The sequence below is a fragment of the Chaetodon auriga genome, chromosome 15, assembly GCF_051107435.1.
Source record: "Chaetodon auriga isolate fChaAug3 chromosome 15, fChaAug3.hap1, whole genome shotgun sequence".
NCBI classification, from domain to species: Eukaryota; Metazoa; Chordata; class Actinopteri; order Chaetodontiformes; family Chaetodontidae; genus Chaetodon; species Chaetodon auriga.
In genome coordinates, this window is record NC_135088.1 from 15,310,548 (window position 1) to 15,332,605 (window position 22,058).

The 22,058-nt window shown below is 43.1% G+C and overlaps 2 protein-coding genes across 4 annotated transcripts in view; one reads left to right on the forward strand and one right to left on the reverse strand.

The window, feature by feature from the left end:
• Positions 1 to 16,914, reverse strand: part of nyap1 (neuronal tyrosine phosphorylated phosphoinositide-3-kinase adaptor 1) — a 31,572-nt gene extending 14,658 nt beyond the window's left edge. Inside the window, exons 1-3 of one of the 3 annotated variants that reach the window (XM_076750827.1) lie at positions 16,351 to 16,913; positions 15,525 to 15,620; positions 367 to 614 (exon numbers count right to left, since the gene is read on the reverse strand). In XM_076750827.1, coding sequence (XP_076606942.1) covers positions 367 to 554 — 188 coding nt within the window. In that variant the 5' untranslated portion in view covers positions 555 to 614; positions 15,525 to 15,620; positions 16,351 to 16,913. Of the gene's footprint in view, positions 1 to 366; positions 615 to 15,524; positions 15,621 to 16,350 lie in introns of all 3 variants that reach the window. The other 2 variants (XM_076750828.1, XM_076750826.1) reach the window with 2 other exon arrangements.
• A 3,038-nt stretch (positions 16,915 to 19,952) lies between these two features.
• On the forward strand, positions 19,953 to 21,980 carry mogat3b (monoacylglycerol O-acyltransferase 3b). The gene is made up of 6 exons (XM_076750162.1): positions 19,953 to 20,040; positions 20,408 to 20,478; positions 20,724 to 20,928; positions 21,059 to 21,233; positions 21,344 to 21,528; positions 21,608 to 21,980. Exons 1-6 carry the CDS (start codon positions 19,965 to 19,967, stop codon positions 21,760 to 21,762), a joined length of 867 nt encoding a protein of 288 aa, XP_076606277.1. The 5' UTR covers positions 19,953 to 19,964; the 3' UTR covers positions 21,763 to 21,980.
• The last annotated feature ends 78 nt before the right edge of the window (positions 21,981 to 22,058 follow it).

The following is a 22,058-nucleotide window of genomic DNA, read 5'->3' on the forward strand; positions in this document are numbered from 1 at the left end:
CTTGAACCTCTGATGAAAGGATGTCATGTACGGACACAATAATCACACACGCATGGAGATACACGAGGCAACAACTCTATTTAATTTTCTTTTCATCGGTTTTGGCCTCCATCTGCCCTCTGACACTGTGGCTGACACTATAGTAGTTTATCTCATCTACAGACCATATTAACTTCATTATGAAGCTCCACTATGCAAATTCATCCAAGACTTCTCAGGCGAACCCCTCCAACTTCATGAACTGTGCTTGGAATTAAGATTTAGAAATTAAACTCATTCACGCCGCCTAAGAGGTTTATATCCCCATTGAACTGAACCCTAATGTAATCCCATATATGCAGAGCTCCTGTGAGCCGATCCTCTCACCTCTTTTTACTTCCCTCTTGGTCCCTCTGCCTCCAGTCCAAACGGCTCTTACGATACAGCAGGTTCATGTCGCTGCGGGGTCGCTCCTCCTCGCAGCCTATCACAGCGCAGTGTAGCCGCTTGCTTCGCCTCTCTATGTCACGCAGGAAATGCTCGACTGCCACATCCTGGGCAGAGCCGGAGCTCATGGTATAGAAGAAGACTCTGGAGAAGGGGACGTATGTGACAGGCAGCCTCCTCCAACTCACCTAAACAAGAAGAAACAAGGGCAATGTTTGAACTCATTAATCATTAAAAAACAGCTCCCCAGCCTACTTGCAGCTGACAAGATTAACAGTGATTACTTTGTGATGTGGTGACGCACGAGGAAACCAAAAAATCAAACCTAAATTACTGGCAGAACTTTAGGGGAGCCATTGCTTATCATGTTCACTGTGTCATAGCGAACAATCCTGCCCATTACTCCAACTGGCAGCCTTCAGAGCAGAGACACAGTGATGCATGATGATGGAGGTTGCAGTTTTGTTTACCACAACCTCTAGCGTATCACATGAAAACTATTTATATTTTCATTATCCAGTTATGAATATTTGAGTAAGCATGGTAACTCAGCTGCAGAGCGTCTCTGGCTGCAGGCCCTGGGATGGCCTAGCTAAGCCTGTCTGCTAGCCAGACAGTAATGTGGTTTGTCATATGTAGCGCATGCACAGCTTCCTACTCACGCTCACCCCATGAGAAGTCAGGCTTGTTGTGGGGCAGATATCTGAGGGCCCAACAGTGTTTTCACGCTGGAGAATGGGAGTGTGCAACGCAATTGGCTAAGAAAAGCGCAGCTGTCAGCTGATGCATGTTTGCAGCGTTTTTGAATCATAAATAGAAACAGAGATTGAACGTTTTTTTATTGGTGGACAGTGGAGCACTATCATTGGTGCTTTGGGCATCAGTTTGTTTTGAGTTGAACAGCATTGTAGAAGCAGGATTTTACTATTGTAGTTAGTTGATTTTTAACTATTCTGTACAAGACTGCAACTAATGACTTTCCATTATGGATTCGTCTGCTGATTATTTTACCAATTAATCGATTACAGAATTCTTACCCAGAATCCAAAGCAACACCTCCACAAAGTTGTTTTGTCCACTCAACAGTCCAAGTATTAACAAGATGATGATAAAATAAAAATGATTAAACAATTCTGCATACGCTGTTTATAACCGAGCATATTTTATAAGCTCTTCACATGTTTTGTGTGTAAAAATCTTAGTTTGTAAAGTAGCTAGTGACTAAAACCGTCAGATAAATGTAGTGGAGTAAAAAGTACAAGATTTCAATATAGTGGTGTAGAAACAGAAAGTTACCTCAGATTTGCACTGAAATACAGCCCTGGAGTAAATGCACATAGTTACAGTCCACCACTGGTTTGCAACATAGTTTGTTAGTAACTTTAATGGTCTGTATATGTTGACAGATTTTCTGTCTCATAAAACAGAAAAAGGTGAAATATTCTAAAACTTATTATGCTGTCTACTTGATTCTATTTAAAATCACAATGCTGCAATCAAACTGCACGTGAATCCAGTTTAATGAGCTCTAAATTATGCTTTTATTCTCCTTGACTAAGGACGCAATCAGCATAAAAAGGGCATAAAAAATGCACAACATTTACACTTTCCAACAGTGGAGCTCTTCCAATTTTGTACACATTCAGGAGCGCTCAAACCACATTTACCATCAATTGCACAGCAGCTTTACTGTTAGAACAATATCTCAACTATATCCCACTATAAAAGACAAAAAAAGCCACAGTGGGAGCATCAGGCACTGTCACCTGGACGAGGCGGCATGTTGAGCTGTGTAGCTGTGTGTGATTCTTTTGTCACGGCGCAGTGTGTCATCCAGTGTGTCAGCGTGGCTTCTGCTATTCTTGTATCCCACAGCCCTGACCACAACCTCGACCGCTGCTGCTGCCATGCTTGCTGACTCAATGTTAATTAGGTTAGGGAGCTGCGACTGTAGGTTGGGCTTTTGTTAACTGGAGCTTTGATTTGGGTTTCTAGGATCTGGCAGCTGAGCAGGCAGCCCTGCAATTGCCGCATTACATGCTGTGGGTTGGTGCACAATTAGCCAAGTAAAAGAACCAAGGGACCTTCGTGTTACATCTACCGGCAGGTTTGTCGAACGAAACTAGGCTACAAACACCATTTTTACCGGCAGACACAAAACATGCAGCACACTCATATAGGTTGACTGTGATCAATCCCTGGAGTCAGTTTAAATCCCAGATAAATTCAGAGCATTTACGCAGCAAAGTTGTTTCAGGAGCATCTGTAGGGTCAGGAGTCGCTTGAATTCCTCTCATTAGAACCTGGAGGCAGATGGAGCCATGATTCATGTGGCTGGATCTGCATGCAACGCTGCAGACTACTCACTCATGCACATAAGCAAACAGATCACACACACACACTCAAATCCGCCACACATGCTAAACACACACATACACACGGGGTGTGAAGCGGTAAATGCAAATGCTCAGCAGCTGATTTGTGTGTAGGTTATTGATGAAGGGGAATTTCGAGAGTAAGCAACAGAAAATTTGTAAATGCCAAAGATTTGGAGTATCATCTCTTGGTGTAAGACAGAGCAAAGTTATGAGTGAAATATTATGCATTCAAGGACCTTGCTTTCCTCCGTCTAAAACAGTCTTTCACTGCCACTTATTTCACACTTCTGGAACGCTTTGTGCTGCAGCCCGCTGCCATTCAGCCTCCACCTCAGCAAGTGGTCCTGTGGTGCTGCTGCTGCACCTCACTGCGAGTGAGGCAGTAACACTGCTGAGTGGAGGGACAAATCACAGCACTGGCCCGGGTCTTTACATGGGGCAATATTTCTGCGTGACATATTCAAAACACACATTTAATTACTCTGGAGTTTACTGTGTTTTACAGACATCCACCAAAAAAAAACTGTGATTTGAAACAAGAATATTGCTACAAATATCAACCTGCCTCCTTTTTTTTGATAACAGAAAATTCATATGATGTATTTGCCTTTGCAGAGCTGCTTGAATAGAAGCAATTAGACTGAGAGGGCAGATAGAACATCTTGTTCATTATACACATCATCTTCTTTCTTCTATACAGGCAGTCCTCAGACTAACATGCTCTCATACGTAACAGGATGTCCAGATTTGCATCCCTTCAAGGCTGAATTAAACAGCAAGCAAGCACAATTTAACTTTGTAACGTAGTATGTGAGAGAGCGCAGGAAAGAAACCAGTAGGATTTTGGATGTCCACAGATGTTCATAGGTTCTATATTTCTGAAAACACAAAATACTGTACATATGCTTGAGTTTATGCATTTCTGTGCACGTCGCTGTACAGTATGACAACTTGAAACTGCAGCCACATGGTACCCCACAGTCACAGCACTCGACCGGACACAGAGATGCAGTTCAGCCACAGAAACAAACGGGGAGAGAGGACGAGAGGGGCGGCGAGGAAGCAGTGCGAGAGGACAGAGCGAAACGTTCGGGAGAAGAATGAGCAGCTTGAGATGCACACAGCCAGAGAGGAGGAGAGATCGAGGCAGCGGGAGAGAGACGGGGGGGGGGGGGGGCGCGGTGAAAAATGGGGGAAGCCAATAAATGGAGAGTCACTGAGGGATCAACCGGGCTGAAGATAAATATGATTAGGCAGGAAAACGGGAGACAGACTGATGGAAGGGAATGTCGAGGAAGGAATATGAGAGAGGAAGGAATAAGCAAATGGAGGCAAGTGCAAGGAGGACAGAATAGGAAAACAGTGAAAGGCAGCCAGACTACAAGAATGGGGGAGGGAGGTGAAATCAAGCCTCTCACACGAGTCGCTGTGTGTGGTCTCCTAGCAACACTGTCAGCCATGCATCTCTTCCTTAGCTACTGAATATGCACAAAGCAGGACGTCAGCCTTGTCATACGTGATGATCCCGGGGTTAAACTTCATTTGTACCTGATCCTCCAGTAACAATATATCTCATGTACCTTGAAGAGAGATAGCATCAGTTTCCAGCAGCAACCATAAAACCTTGCTGCTAACATTCAGGACGTGCTGAGCTGCACACTGCACACAGGCTGCTGCTGAGCCAAAAGCAGTCTATCCAAGATAGGAAATCTGGCAAATGAACTCAAAGGAATAATGTGACATTTTGCTAATGAAGGTTTGAAAATGCTTTCCAGGTAGATGTGACTTCTTCTCTCAGCTGAATCCCTCCTCTCACTTCAGCTGCATGCCCCGATATGAGAAGCCAAATATCAAGCATGGAAATCAGGCGTGGATGTTTGCAGTATAGTAACATTTCATCACCTGTCAAAGCCAGCCAAAAAGAGGGCACTGAAGTGAAATAGATATTTACATGAGCTTGGAGAGTATCTGCACCAGCTGATAATAAAAAAAAATAAGAAGATCTGCAGACAGTTTATACGACCGAGTCACGTCTCTAAAGCAATATTTAGTAAAATGAGAATATGAAGCTACAGGCAGTACTGTTAGCTTAGCTTAGCACAAACACTGGAAATGGGAGGAAACAGCTAGCCTGGCTCTGTCCAAAGCGACAAAATCCATATATTTACCAGCACCTCTAAAACTCATGAATTAACATTTTATATCTTGTTTGTGTAATCACACAAAACCTGAAGTGGTGAGGCCGTGGTGACTATTTCTTGGCCAGGTGCACGGTGAAAGGAAGGCTTTGTTTTTTGTGCTGATTAAACAAATGAGATATAAAGTGTTAATTAGTGTTAATTAGGGAGCTTTAGAGGTGCTGGCAGGTGGATCTTCTTACCTCCTATGCAGAGCCAGACTGGTTCCCCGTGTTATTCGTGCTGCGCTAAGCTAACAGGCTCTACCTTCAAATTTAGCATACAGACAGTGAGTACTGTCAATCATCTCATCTGACTCTGAGCAAGAAGGAGAATAAGCATATTTCTCAAAACACTTCCTTTAAACACTTTATTTAATTTCTAGCTAAATGAATTAATGTTTTAATTTTGTCATTTAAACAATTCACAATTAAATAATGGAGAGCCTGCTGCTCTCTGACAAAGTGACAAAGACAAATTCACTCTCCAAAAGTGAACATTGTGCTGACATGCTTGCAAAATATTAATGGCCAGATGTCACACACTGTCTGTTCACAGACACTCAACTTGCAATGAGAGATACTCTCTGAAACATTTAGTTAGACAGATACTTCATGCTGAATCCCAACATTAAGGGTATATTATGCAGGATTTTCTTAAAAAAAACAAAACAAAACAATGCACAGACTCATACAAAAGTGGTCCCTCTCAATCATCACTTATGACCAACTAGAAATGTGTGGCTGCGACCCTTTCCTCTGTATTATCTTCTCTTTTTGCTGTGGTCGGGACATTTCTGGGCTGCATCCTTTGGGCAATGGGTGAGGTCGGGACATTATCAAAAGGTAGCACCCATGTGCCAGACCATAAGTAGCAAGAAACATAGGGGAAGCTAACCACAGCTGAACAACGGACCACTGGCACACTCAAAGCTAACAATCTACTTCATCTTCATCACCAATGTAGTATAGAGTTCGCCTGTTGTCAGTAGTGGTGTCATGATCCACGTATCAACTTACATCTCTTAAAGGACACACAAGTTGCTGCTGTCAGTTGTAGAAAACAAATTATAATCAATGACACGGTTCCTTGTTTGAATCTCCACTTTTCTTCCCATACATTATATTGTCCAAACACTATGTTGTGTTGTGTCTCTTCTGGGGTGTAAAGAAACACCTGCCCATGTGAACAGCTGTAAGAAGAATGATCATTTACCTCAACTTAGTAAAACATACCGTTCCCACATGTGATTCCTCCCAAAGAGAAGGTAAACTGTTTAAAGGTGTCTGGTTCTGTCATACACACAGGACGGTGCAGTCCTCTGACAGCTATAGTGCATGTCTGCTTTTAGACCTAACAGATATATCTGCTTTCAGACCAAAGTCTTTGAAAAGCTTGAACTCTACCAGGCTGACCTGTAGGATAGAAACCCTTTAAAGCATTAGCTATTGCTCTGTGGGCTTGTAGACACTAGTTAAACTAAACAGCATAAGCCTCGGTAACACCAAACAGTAACCTGGCTGAGGTAAAACCTGCCCCCCCCACCACCACCACACCGTCGAGTGCCTGACAGTCCAAGAAAGCAGGCTGATGCTACTGTTGGTTTGACCTGCCTTCTGTTTGTAACTGTTACTATGGGAGTCCTCCCTTCCCTCTTTGGTCCTGTTTTCTTCATTATCGCCTGCTCTACTAAAAACTGTGGACATGCTGGATATCATGATTTGCCAGGCTCAAAGGCATCGTGTGAATTATATATGGAGGGGAAAAAAACTGTGACTCTTTTTTTTTTGCACATTTAGTCCAATTTATATGTATTTGAAGTGTGTCTGTGGTAAGAGGAAAAGGAGATTATTCAAATAATTCCCTGACTGTGCATCACTAAACCAGAAGCCACGACTTTCACCTTTGGGTTATATGGGGCTCCTGCTGCCAGAGCATGCCTCAACTTCTCTTCATGCACTGCTGTTGTGTGCTGAATGCTCTACAATATTGCATTGTGCAGTGAAATGCCTGTGGCTGATGAGAATGGACAGGAGGAGGAGGAGGAGGAGGAGGAGGAGGAGGAGGAGGAGGAGGAGGAGGAGGCTGATGTATCACTCCAGGCCAGGGATAGAAGGCACATGAGAGGCGGAGAGGAATTTTGTTGAATTTTCCTCTGTACCTCATTCTGATGTTTTGGACGTAGGACAAATAATAACCTCAGTATTTTATAAGTATGGTCACATGGAATAAATCAAACCTTGAAGGCGTGTTTTTTTTGTTTTTTTTTAACAAAATAACACAGTAAAAGGCAGAAGGAAAAAAAAAATCAGAGGTCAAAAACCCAAACACACTCACTTAAATATACATCCACAAGACACTTGGTGCTCTTTGGATTCTCCTCCTTAGCGTTGTACAAACTGAGTGACTGCTAAATTTTTCATGGACTGCAACCAAAAATAACCTACAAAAAAGCACCCCCACCCCACCCCACCCCCCCACCCTGTGCTACCAGGACACAGCCTTGAACCACAACAAATGTGCAGAGATGCTCAATGTTTGTCTCAACCTTTCTATCTATTCTGCCGACAAATGCGCCTTTTATTGTCGGCGTCTGCGTGCATAAGTAAACATGGGCACAATGAGTGGATCATGCGTGGTTTGAAATGAGAAGAACTGCAGTTACAGAGTGTAACCTGTGATCAAGTGAATGAAAGAAAAAAAATCAAAGAACAGAACACTTATCATTAGCTTTCTGGTCAAAAAGAGACAGGTAGTGAACGACCTTCCAGTCTCTGTTTCCTGCCTCGGCTTACCCTTCCCTTCATCATCTTCTGCTGGAATCTGCAGTGACCAAGGTGACCCACTGCACTTAGCATACATGAACACTTAGCAGGCTTCCAGATCCACAAGCCTTTATACAAGAGTGGACACATTTTCAGTCTGTGTTGTTTATGTTCTGTCACACAGGGCTCAAAATATGGTGGAAATACGACAAGATATCACCGGCAAAAGGAGCACTCAGGGCAGACTTTGCCCTGAGAATGACACGTGGAGAGAGGCAAGGGGAAGAAGTGAAGCCAATGTGCTGGGATGCTCAGGGTGAGTGAAGCCCTGTCACTGGATGTGTTATGATGAAAGAGTGCAAAATCACTGTGTTTTCATTTTCACATCATATGCAAAGTCTCTATTTCGTTTGCTCTTTGTATTTGGATGTTGAAACTCAGACTGTGAGGTATAGTGCAGGGGGGGAAGGAGTGAGAATTGGAAAAAAAAAAAAACAAAAAAAACCCCTCCACGCTCACGCTCGTGCACGACGGGAAGAGCTCCTCTCTGCAGCTGCACACGCTTCACTGAGCCAGCATCCCTCTCTAACCGAGATCTGACTTATTTTAGATGTGGATTACCCAGCAATATTGCCTGCCTCCCTGTTAGTTTGTTCAGTTCAAAGCCTTTTTCTTTCTTAGATATTTATGAGAAAAACTGATCGTAAAAAAAAAAAAATCCAGACTGTCTGTCAGATATAAGTGCAGCTGCTGTGATGTACTATTAAGTAGGACTGCGTGTTCAACACTAAATCTTTACACAGTGCATGATGTTCTTACCTCTTATGGAAGTGAGAAATGTCTCATCTGCTTTGATAAACCTCTGCACAGACTGTGGACAACACGCATGGTCTCTGTGAGCGGAGTCAAACCTGGCTGCACCAAAGCTGTGCCTGTTTTTTACGATCCAGAGCAGACAGATTTAACTACATGGGCTTACTGAGTACTGATTTTGCAGTTTTGATTTATTTGATACATGTGCAGAAAAAAAGCTAAAAACATCATAGCCTGCAGCGCAGTAGGTTGTCCCTGCCCCAACATGACAAACCTCATAAACTATTCAGCAACAATTAAGCAAAACCCACCGACTAGCCCCAAGCAAAACAGGAATCAGCTGAACATCACTGTAAACTAGACATATGATTTGCCTCACAGCAGCTTGCAGTGGACTTGACTCATACCTTACCTTTTCAAATTGCCTGCAGAGGCTGAAGAACGAAAAGTGGACGTGGAGACTCGGGTAAACTCGGTTCAAAATCAATTCACAAATTATGGAAAGAAAAATCGAACGGAAACACACACATACATGAAAACATCAGATTTGTCCTGTGTTGATAATAACATCATAAACCTGTTGCTGCACTCGCTGAGCTGCCTTTCTTCTGACTGAAAGATGGAGCGGCACCAGCGTTGGTGTGATTAGCGAAGCCAGGTAGGCCACAAGTGGTCTTCCAACATTTGAATCATCCTACTCCTTGTGTTCAAAATCCCCCGATAAGCGAGTCACAGCGTAGGTTGCGTAGGATAAGCACACACACACACACACACACACACACACACACACACACACACACACACACACACACACACACACAAACACACACATGCCCACACACAGCTCACCCACTCATTCATCTCATTACAAACAAGTCATGTCCCTTATGGCTCGGCTATTTGCTCCCCACAGTGTTCAACAGCATGACAGTAACTCAGAAGAGGACATTTTGATAGTGTAAAAAAATGCACTGGTTTGAGAACATAAAGAGTTTGCGTGACAAAGTGAATTTCTGGTAAAGCATCCACACTGCTGCCTCCAAAGGGTTTTTTTTTTTTTTTTTTTTTATCAGGCTCTTTTGAGAGTTGTTGAAAATCAGTAAGTTAGACATGTCTAAGAGCATTTCAAGGGTCTGTACCACAAGCTGAAAGGCAAGAAAAGTGGTAAAACGTACAGGTTCATTGGCCTTACATGTGTGATTGGCAGGTTTTCAGCTCAGGGTTTCACTTGAGCAGTTCCTATTCCTGTTATTCCTGCTGTTCACTGCACTGACAGTTATGAAATGAAAAGGCACTAACTGGGACAAATGGCAGCTGATAGCAGATAATGCACCGCAGGGTGTCTGATTCAGGCAGTGTTTTCTTATATTGCACCCCTGCGGTGGGGTGGGACACGTGGCCAAAATAGCAGACGGAAAAATATCCCTGACTTTAACAAGATGATCATGAGTGGCAAGTGTGGAGACTTGCTTTGGCCCAAGTGGCTCCCATCCAGAAACAGGAGTGTAACGCTTGTACAGTCTCACCTCTGCAAAATCAGATGCAACCGCGTAATTGTTTTTGATAAACCAGTGTCTCCGCATGTTGCTCTGAGGCTTAATTTGCCAGTAATTGTGCACAAAAAATGGCAATTTTGAAATGTTTCAGGGAGATTTTCAACCTAATTTCACCAACATTGCAACTTGTTACAAGGCTAATAATACAACCCTGATCTCAAAAAAGTTGGGACGTTGTGTGAAACTTAAATCCTAATCCTAATCCTTTTCAACCTATATTCAATTAAAAACAGTATAAAGACAATATATCTAAATGGTTTTCCTCATCAACTTCATTGATTTTCGTAAATATGTGTTTATTCTGGGTTTTAATGCAACAACGCGTTTCAAACAAGCTGGGACAGGAACAGCTAAAGACTGGGAAAGTGGTGGAATGCTCCAAAAACACCTGTTTGGAACATTCCACAGGTAAACAGGTTGATTGGTAACAGGTGATAGTATCATGATTGGGTATGAAAAGGGGCATCCTGGAAAGGCTCAGTCGCTCACAAGCAAGGATGGAGCGAGGTTCACCTCTTTGTGAACACATGATTGTATAGAGGAAATTAATACATGATGTTTTACACAGCATGCCTGCTTTTTTGGAATCAGGGTTGTAAAAAAATTGCAATTAAAATAATTGCTAAACAGAAATTGGATAGATGGGCCTCCAAACGATGTTATAAAGACTTTTAAATTGCCTTCTGATCTACATGAGCTGCATTAGTTTTGGCTCCCAAATGAGTCTTGGTGCTTTTTAAGCCTCCAACATCTCTGTATACTAGGTCAGTGAGTAAAATGTGCTCCTGTTTCTGCCACCTAGCCAAGCAGCTGGGATTCTTCTCAGTACAAATGAAGATTGCTCTGACATTTACAACACATACTTAAGTTATCCTGCATTCAGATTTGCATTTCTGAAGTCACTGTGTACACTCACCCATTTCGCACTCTGTCGCTGAACCCTGAGTTTCTGCTGGTTTACGGTGACCTTTAGGTACGTCACAGACAATGAATTACCACTGCAAGATACTTCTACAACCATTATGTGCCACATCAGTCTCACGGTGACATGTTAAGACAACTGTGTTTGTGGAACATCAAATATATCTCACTGTTTGTGACACACAGCTGGCAGAAAAATACCATGTTACTGCCTTGTAATGATTTTTCAAGGTCTTTTGAAGGTCTCTGGCATAACTGCTGCACATTAATGAGAATAGGGTCATTAACACAATATTGTGGACCACATTGGTTCATCTATGCATGCCTAAACATGCATAATTCAAAATAAAGCTACAACGTGCTCCTCTGGTAATTCAAAATCTTAGAAATGATCGTCCTCACATAATGACGCTGAAATTACTTCGCTACGGGCTTCTTGAGAAAAAACAAAAACATAAACGGCACACAAACATATGTTAACATTTTTGCCTTCTGTCCCATATTGCATGTTCATCCATGTGGAACACAAAGCATAGATACAGATAAATGGAGATTAACATGGCTTGAGACTGGGACCTCTGTGCCAACAAGAGAGGAGTAACTGTTGGCTCCTAACTTTATTTATTTTGCGTGGTACCATGCAAATGGCTTTGAAAGGTTTAATGAGAAGAAAACAGAAGGGAAATGAACAAAGATGAGTTGCCTCAAGGAAATCATTACCACACATCATTACTCTTGACTACACACTGCAATGAAGACCGGATGCTGTAAGATGCTTACAGTCCAGAAAGAAAGCATTTAAAGGGAGCATTTAATTTGAATTTCGGCTGGTTAATTTGGCCAGAAACATCCCAGACATCCTCCAGTCAGACAAGGGACACGCATGTATGACCTTTCGAAGTGTGGAGCACCCAGCCAACCGACATCCAACAACGCGGCTGTAGAGGGAGCTCCCAAATAAAGCACCAAGAAGTCAGCGGTCATTTGTAGAGCACAGTAATCTCCTCGTCCCTCAGTGGCTGCAGTGGATATGAGTCCATTTAAATTTTGCCGTGATTTTTTTCTTTTTCTTCAGGCTCTGCCCTCCCCGCGCATCACATAAAAAAAAGAAAGCTATCAGACAAAAAATGACAACCATTTCCACAGGAGAGCAGGCAATCTGTATGCCTTTATGTTATCTATTTAGAGAGAGGGAATTCAGAGTGGGAGGCACAGCTGAAAAAGTCTAATGGGATTCAACTCCCCTCTTTACTGGACAGTCTACGAGTAAAGAGCCAGGAAAGATGGAAGAGAGGGGGATGACATCTACCAATGTCCAAGGCAGGATTTGTACCCAGGACATTGCTGGTAAATGGCGTGCCCTTTAATCAAGAAGCCACCAGAGAGAACCTTCACACCTTTCGACCTATTTATAACTCAGCACTGTGACAGACTCAAGTGCATGAAAAAGTTGATTTAATCCATAAGAAACACAGGGATTAATGCAGAAGCTGGTGGGAACTGGGGATGTGATACCGATTTGAAATTGAACAAACCAAATTGTGGATAACTGGATTCAACAGCACATCATTCTGATTAACTCATGTTCATATACAAAGCTAACGCAATACAGAAAAGGTAGTTTAGGTAATTAGATCAACTTGACCTACATTAGGAAGCACCTTAAGATTAAAGGGGAGCTCTACCAAACAGTTGTGTGATGTCGTCTGTGGCTCTCTAAGGAGCTCTGACATGTCTGAGAAAACAACCCTGATGATGTCATACTGATGTCACCAATGCAAACTGGGGGCAAGAGTTTTACCAGGAAGGGACTGTCAGGATTTATCTGCCTCTGCTTTGTCATTTTCATCAGTTTTCCTATAATGTGTCTCTTGCAAGTCTCCCAATATTGTGGAGGTGTAGTTTAAAAAAAAAAAAAAAAAAAAATCTTACTTAGCCCTTTGCAACCATTGAATGAAATATTCTCAGCTTTTTGAAACCAAAACATAAAGCAGCTTTATTAACTCCCTTTCGAAAAATTGGAAAAGTTATATGTTTTGTTTACAAGGAAATTTAATCACAAGATAAAATAAAGTGCCACCCCTCAAAGACGCCTGCCACTTCATCAATACATCAACCAGCCTGCTCATTTCAAAGAGTCATAGCACTTACCCAGCCTCCTTAATTATATACAATTTCAAGATATCGTCCAACCTCTACACACATGAAGAGCAATAATGCAAACTTTACGGCTCCCCATCACAGCACACATCTAAACACACATACGATCATTAGTATGATTGGAGTTACACTGATACCAGCACAGAATTTTAAACCCAAACAGCCATGTTATATTTTTTAAAAGAGGGCCCAAAGTGACATCTTCAAATGTCACATTTTTAAAACCAAAAGTCCAAAACGCAAGTTATTCAGTTTACTCTTATACATACCAAACAAAAGCAACAAATTCTCCAAAATGCTGCTTTTTTTCCCACTATCTTTGCTTGAAAAATGACTGAAACTATTATGTGATTATCAAAATAGTTCCTGATTATTTTTCTGTCAATCAACAAATTGATTAAGCGACTAATCCCTTCAGCTCTTGTGGGCCGTTCAATCACTTTTACTGGAGTGTTATTTACTCAGCATGACAGTACAGCGGGGAAGTAAAGCAGAGTGATGGGAGGGAAAACTGTGGCAAGATTCAATCCAGAACCACAAGGGACAAACTTTAACCGCCTCTGAGCTCATCTTTTCTACTCATAGTAAACAAAGCAAATTACTTTTCGGACCAAATGAACCTGAAATTTCTCCACTGTGATGATTACAGGACGGATGTAAACCGAACATCCGCAAGGCCAGAAGCAGAGTTTCTAAACAGTCGTCCTCCGTTATTTCTGATGCCGTCTCTCTCTGACAGAGCTGAGAGAATCAAGATGGTGAAAGCACAGATGGAAGAAGCACATGCTCTCCCTTTAAAAAAAAAAAAAAAAGAAAGACATAACAATGCACACTAAAGCCAGCTGAACGTGTCTACAGTGGTATTGATTTAAAAATACCTGCACGACTGGCCAGTAGTGGCCATTTCTATTACTTTTACCAACCTATTGACCTGCTGCGGCTCAAAGTCTGGGGAAACAACCTGTTTGGGCGCTCCTGGAAATCCACGAAAAAAAGCAAAAATCCATTACTGCTCATCCAGACAGGGGTATCCACTCGAGTAGAGCAATGGGCTTAAAATGTCAGCATCTGCCACGTCTGTCGCACATCCATCAGTCCCTCTCCTCCGTGGCCCTGTGTGGGCCTTCCCTCGCACTCTCGGTATATTTGCGTATTCAATCTTGCAAACTGAATTTCTCATCACTGCCGGTCAGAGCAACTGAATCATCCGCTTCCTGGAGAAAAGCTCAAATATGGTCAGAATCCTTTCTCCTTTACTGAAGACACTGGTCACTTTTTATTCTCTCTGCCAATACATCACAACAGCAAGCTCTGCCCAATAACATTAAGTCATAACCAAATTCTGTGGTTGTTCCTCGTAGATTTTAAAAGCTCTACATTCTGGTTAAGCAGGATAAATCCTCAAGGACTAAAGGTTGCCAATCAAATGTATTCCATTTATTCCCACACTGCACAGCCCAAACCGCCTCATAGAGCTGCTGTTTCCCAACTTAATCCCATTTCTGAACTGAATTTGGGATCACCAGGTGAGTGACGGCAGTTAGCGAAAGCTCATGCGAGCCCTGCTTTTCTTCTGCATTCAAGACACGCTGCACAGTATGTGTGGCTCACAGCCTGCACTCGATGACCCCAAAGTCGCAGCTGCTCTCACCCATCCCTGCTCTCCTCTATCTGTACCAACACAAAACCAACCAGCGCAAGAGACAGTCACATATCAGATCCTGTTCATCTGGATCTGTTAGCCTAAGCAACAAGCCACGTATAGGAGGGCTTTTGTCATATTCAACGCCAAGGTCAATCGAGACAGGATGGCAATTAGTTTCATTCTATATTTCAGTTCAATTCTGGGCAGAGAGTGAAGAGCCATGCCAGTGAATCATCCCTACAGACAAATCATATTTTTTCTAGATTCAAATAGGAAAGCCTGGAATATTCAGCAGGATTTGTGATATCCGCTTACATGCTCATGCTGTATTTGTTTTGTAACAGAGAGCTGGCTAACTGACATGAATGCCTCTGTCAAAATAAAATGTCCACTCAGTATTGATAGGACATTTCCTGCCAACTCAAGCAGCCTTCCCTGATTCTTCCAGGTAATATTGGAGGAGACATTAAAGCCAGTCGGCTGAAGACGCAGCTGGACCAAACGCTGTCATTTTAGCAGCCTGAATACTACTGTTTATTGAAATTTCTTAGAGCATGTGGTGGAGAGGTGAAGAAGAAAGCTCTCAGTGTGAGTGATGCTCGTTTTGAGTGGCTGTCACGCCCGGAGAAAAAACGATGGGGGGGGGGGGGGGGGGTGGCAACAAAAAAATACTGTTGACTAACCTTAATTTCACGTTGGATTCACAACTCCTCGACTCTCATAAAGGATCTAAGGTGGGATACTGCGGCAGTTTACTGGGTATCATCTGGTGGGTTCTCCTTTAAAACACATAGACACACATCTGATGAACTCGCTCCCCTCATCCAGACGCCTGCCTCTCCCGCACCTCAAAGACGCGCCAACACATCCTCACCTGGCTGCGCGCACACAGCACAGAGTAACTACCGCCCATTCAAAGACACACACACACACACACACACACACACACACACCATACAACCCCTTATCCGTAAACATGCAGATGTTTTCCATCATGGCCTTACAGAACGAGGCTCCTAACACTGACGCTGCCGTGGTGTAGGTATCTGATGAGCGCCGTGCATGCTCCAGCATCACCAGTCAGCTGATGGAGGCTTGTTTTTGGGTGAAATATTTATAAGGTCTTGTCACGACTGAACTTAAACACGGGCTGTGGGCTCCGCTGCGAGGCGGTCCGGCCATATCTTTCCATCTCTTTTGTGTTTTGGGGCTAAAACCCAGGCCTGAAATTCACCGTCGCGGGCTGCGAGGCTTCAAGGTTGAATAATTTGGCTTGTGGACGCGCGGCGGCTCAACTGTCAACCTCGCATTTCTCGAAATTTACGCGTAAAATGCCATCAGGCCCGACGTCTCCTCCGCAATACAGCATCGTATTTTTCTGCTGCTAATTAGGCAGCCTGTGCGTTTTGACCATGACAGCTGGTTATATAGGCTAGATGATGTCAGCAACTGATGCGGTGATTTATGGAGCAAAACATAATATTAGGCTGATGAAGGTGCGAAACCTACCTTAGTAACTGGGTAGCCTATGGCTGGCGCAGAGGCAGACTATGCCGATATCCAGTTGCCCAGGCTCGTAAAAATCAGACAACAACAACACCACGCCGGTTGTTGATGACACAGCTGTCTTGGTAGACAGGAGGGAAGGAAAAAACCGCTCTCCCCAGATGTGTCAATTGACGTGGAAATGAAAAATCAGTTATTCAGACGCATATCACCGGGATGACGCCTTTTCTTGACGTGAAAGGTCTTCCATTTTTATAATAAACAGCGCACTGTACTACCGAGGCTCGGCGTAGCCTGGCCGGCGTGAGACCTGATTGAAAACCGTGATGCAATTCAATGCGACGTTACAAAATGTTCCTCTGCAAACGCTCAGGTAAAACGCCATCCTTGTGTGTTTAAAAAAAAAAAGCCTCCTACGCGACCTCCACGGGGGGAAAAAAACTGCTTTCGTTTGAGGCATGGACAGGAAAAAAAAAAAAAAAAAAACGTCAACAGAAAAATGCGCAGATATCGGCGCGCTGTGGTGGTTCACGCGCTGGGCATCCTCGCGGTGTGTTTGCATCCATATTAATATTCATAGAGTACTTCCTGACAGCAGAGCAGCGGTTGTTTTTAGCGGGGGGGGGGGGGGGGGGGGGCATCCGACGTGGCTTTGAGTCCGAGGCTCCTGTCTTCTTGCTCTTATCGGCCCCGAAATGAAATTTCCCTTCACGACTCATATTTAACATTAGATTCAGCAGCAGACTCATTATACATCCGGATGGTTTCTGGATAAAGTACAGGGATTTTTTTTTTTCTTCCCAACTTTAATAAACTACATTTGTGCATCAAGAATAGCAGGATAGACACAAACAAAGCAAAACATGTCATATATGAGAATATTAAAGGAGGGTTATGGTGATGTAATAGGGGATAAAATACTATTAAGTATAAAATGCGCTCGAAATAAAGCCATGAGTAGCAGAGACATAAAGTAGGCTAAGCCGTCGGAGGAATACTGGTATGACATTTTGTCTGGACTGTGTCTGGATGACCAGTCATTCCAATTACAGCCAAAGGGAAGAAATAAAATAGGATCTTATCGAGAAAAGGACACTGTTGAGTCTATGTAAAGGAAAACAGGCTTACATGATGTGTTTTCGTTTCTACTGCTGAGGGGTGCAGATAATTGTAACTATACATAAGCATGCAAATGTGGTGTTTTTTCAGAGTGTGTGTGTGTGTGTGTGTGTGTGTGGTGGTGGTGGGGGGGGGGGGTCACATGACCAACTAGCCAACACATGGCCCGTGTGAGGCTGACACGCCCCCAGAAGGCTATGGGAGATTGTATGGGTGAGGACAGCTGAGAGACTGAGAGAGAGCCAAGCAGGAGAGCCTCAGGCCTGTCATCATGGAGGGTACTATCGGAGGAATCTTTGAACTGCCACGGGTACAGCTCAGAGTGTGACCACTGCATCCAAAGTCCACATGTGAATATTTCTCCACAGACTGCTCAGAGGGATTTACAACTGATCAGTGAATCGTCAGTATACAGTATGTGGCACTGCAGAGGTGTCTGGAGCAGCTGGATTCAAAAGATCGAACGGTGGACCCAAATATCCCACCTGGTGAGAGCGGCCACTGAGGGATGTGTAATACATAATCACTAATGGACAGTCCATACTAGGATGTTTACTGTCACCACACAATGTTTACTATGATTATTTAGTGTTAAAGCTGTAGGGTATAAACAGCCATAGTCCAGTCTCTTACACTAGCCTAATTATCACAGTGTATTTTCCCAAAGGAACTGTCTCCATATTCTAAAATAAATCAGAATTTACTAAAGTCACAGCTGATGGCATTTCATTTTAAAGTTGTTTTGTTAGTAAACAAATAGATCTCCCATGAGCCATTGGCAGCACCTCTGCATACTAAGACTCACATGAGGTCAAATGTTGGAATGCACACACCCATAGTCCAACCACACAGGTGCTTTCACTAGTTTCACAGCTCTCAGCAAAGCTCCACCCAAACTGAACCTGACCGGAGAGCTAACCAGACACGGTAGCTGAAAACACCTGTGCCGGTGTGCAGGGCCTTTAATAAAACAGAACCTTTTCACAGAAGACACTTGTGAAAGCAGGACAAGCACAGGACTAAATATCAACATCAACAAGTGTCCAAGTGAGTTCTGTCCTTCCTCTGGTTCAGGCTGCAGAATCCATTCACTTACAGCACGGTTTGCTTTGTGAAACATGTGCAGGAAGTGTTGAGTTTCATGCAGCTTAACACAGAGAAGCATATCAAAATGATCGAATTGTATCAGTGAGCAAGAATGATATTTCTGTTTAAGTATTTCTGGTAAGAAGAGAAAGTCTGACTCACACTTTGTCCTCATGAAAGTACAGCATGTATTGTTTCAGCACAGCTAAAACAGCTTATGGGAAAAAATAAAATGGGAAGTTTGTGAGAGATCGTTGGGAGTTAAATAGGGAAGTCTACTTTTTGCATTTTACACTTCAGACATCCAACATTAGAGGAAAGCAACAGGGCCGTGGCTGTAATCTTGTTCCAGATCCCTTCAAGCTGAATAAAAGCAGCCGAACAGAGTGATGCGTGTCTTTAATGGACACCAGAGTGACCAAAAGCAAAAGAAACGCACCACACATGATCCAATCATGACGTCATGGCATGTCCTCCAGAGGACGCTGCACAGGTCCAACACACCAAGTAACTATAAAACTTTATCATGTTTATCTCTGACTCTGCTTGCTTGTGTGTCAAAGTATTGGGGGAGTGGATTTGTTATCAGCAGCTTTACACGATCTGGTCAAAGTGCATCCTGCATTCTGCACTTTACCTGAACTGGTGAATCGACATCCATTCAAATTAAGTCTGGAACAAACTCGAATAAGGTAAAGTATTATGTTTTTATGCTCAGCAGTAGAACTGTTCTAGGTTGTTTTTATGACTTTTAGCCAAAGGTGTAGCACAAGCTTGGTGCAAACTTGAAAATCCTGCTGTCTCGGTTTGCCTGTCGGCTTGCTCATCAGGCTGCTGCTGCATGCCTTGCAAGTTTTCAAGTCAATGACTTCCCAAAAGGAAGGAAGATCACAAACTGAAAGGCTGATTACTGGTAGAATGTGACTTCTGTCATAGAATACATCCACTCTAAATGTTGTCATCTCAGATGAAGGATTAAGCAACTTTAGTCTTTTCTACAGGCATTAAGTACGTAACATATATACCTATAGACTTTAAAGAATTCTTGATTGCTAAAATTCAATGGTATGGCCTCCAGTTTGCAGGAATGACCACAGAAAAAACTCAGACGAAGGAGTTTATAGAGACATTAAGTATTCTGCAATGGGTGCTAACCTTTCTCATCGTAGGTAAGTTCCCATGACACTTATCATTCATCTCACCATCATGAACATGACACAAGAGTATATATGATGATGATTTTTGCTGAAGCTACATTAGCTCACCTGTTTATTCTCAAGCCTTTCACTGCATCTGTAAATGCCCCAGTATGCACTGACATCTGAGCTAATTTAAGACTCTTGTATTGTCCAACACGGCACAATACACATCCCTCTGCAGGAGTGGCCTGTATTATCTTGACGGTGTATCTTATGTTTACCTCGCTGTGGCCGCTTCCCACTCTGTACTTCATATGGCTGGTGACGGACTGGCAAACCCCTGAAAGAGGTAAAGTGAATGACATCATTCAAGTATCCTTGACAGTGGAATCCTGTACAAATACACTGTACGTCTAAACTACATGTATACTAAGTGTAAGCGGGGTCTGTAGTGTGTTCACACTGGAGGAGTGACATAGGAGTTTATTTTAATGAAGTCAGTATGTACAGTGAATGACGAATTGCATTGTGGGAGAATAGTGCCCAGGGTTTGTTAGTGTGTATAATGACTGTTGTGACTTTCCAGTTTGAGCACACTGCATACTCAAAACCTTCCTAGGATTAGATGTGTAATATGCGAAAACATTGCACTGCAACAATGAGTATATCACGCATACTGTATACAGTTAGTGTGTAGTGTCTGATGTCTCCATCAGGGGGCAGGAGGAAAATGTCCGTGAGGAGGTGGAGGGTATGGGAGCACCTCAGGGATTTTTTTCCAATGAAAGTAAGTTCCACTTTGTATCTTTTAACACCTGCATTGCATTCAGTGTTCTCTCCCTCTGATCTGATGAAATTTGATCGGAACACATGCATGTGAAAGTGATTTAATGTGATGTTTTTTTTCCTCCCAGTTAAGTGTTTTTTGGAATCTCTCCTTCAGTGATCTACAGTCAAAGTGGGATTGGTTTTATGGTTAACAGCAGAGACTGATCAACAACTCCATCGTCTTGTGTCACTTTTCTTGCTCAGTTGGTGAAGACAGCCGAGCTGAATCCCAAGAAGAACTACATCTTGGGTTGTCACCCGCACGGTATCATGAGCACTGGAGCTTTTACCTGCTTCAGCACAGAAAGCTGCGGCTTCACCGAGTTGTTTCCTGGGGTGCGGTCCACCCTGGTAATACTGGCAGGACTTTTCCGGATACCATTCTATAGGGATTACCTAATGAGTGCAGGTATTTACTTAAAACATCTATTGATATTAACTATATCTAACACTTCAGCCTTCGTGTTCAGCCTTTAAACAAAACCACTGCCTCAGTCAGTTGAACTGAATTGTTGTTGCCATCTACTTTGTCTGATCAGGTCTTCTTCCAGTCAGTAAACCAAGCATTTCCCACCTCCTCTCACAGAGTGGCAAGGGTAATGCAGTGGTGATTGTGATAGGGGGCGCTGCTGAGTCTCTGGCATCCTCTCCTGGAGAGAACACAGTGGTTGTCAGGCAGAGAAAAGGGTTTGTCAGGTTGGCCCTTGAGTTTGGGTGAGAATCCTCTTAAAAACACAAAGGAAATAACAGTCAGCAGTGGGTTTCAATGTGGCCAGCAGCCCACCACTGGACACACCGACATAACCTCTGATGATCTTCCACAGGGCTGATCTGGTGCCTGTTTACTCATTCGGGGAGAATGAGCTCTTTCGGCAGGTAATTTTCTCAGAAGGTGGTCTGGGTCGGAGATTACAGGACCTGTTCAAAAAGATTATGGGTTTCGCCCCGTGTCTATTTGTTGGTGAGCGCATGTTATTCATACCCTACAGGACTCCAATCACCACTGTTGGTGAGTATTCCATTATTCTGTGTACAAGCCTAACCTGCTGCACTAAGCCCATTTTATTTTAACACTCTGCATCTTCCAGTGGGAAGTCCAATCTCCGTGCCAAAGTGTGCCACACCCACTGAGGAGGAGGTCGACCACTATCACAGACTCTACATGGAGGGCCTGTCCAAGTTATTCCATGAACACAAGGTCAGCTGTGGACTCGCTGAAAGTCACAAGCTTCGGATCATTTAGACACTTGTCTTCCACACGAACTGTGCAGCTGCGTTTCTTTACTGCTTTTAATGGGGCTTCAACCCTGCTGGTTTTGTCCTTCACACTGTAAGCTCTAACCATATTTGAATTTATTTAACATGAATATGTGCCTTAAATAATTAAGCTGTGACATTATGCGCGAATGTTCGCAGAGCAGAGAAAACATCGTCTTGGTATGCTGTATTTTCAACAATGACATCACATCAGGATTTGCATATTTCTAAAGTGATTACATTTATCTGTAGAGACATGACAGCATTTGAATTAAATTGCAC

Bases quoted from the DNA above. Each gene is read 5' to 3' on its own strand.
- mogat3b (XM_076750162.1), top strand. From the start codon at position 19,965: ATGTTTACCTCGCTGTGGCCGCTTCCCACTCTGTACTTCATATGGCTG. The intron at 20,041-20,407 runs GTAAAGTGAATG...TGTCTCCATCAG, and splicing joins CTGGCAAACCCCTGAAAGAG to GGGGCAGGAGGAAAATGTCC. The intron at 20,929-21,058 runs GTATTTACTTAA...TTGTCTGATCAG, and splicing joins GGATTACCTAATGAGTGCAG to GTCTTCTTCCAGTCAGTAAA.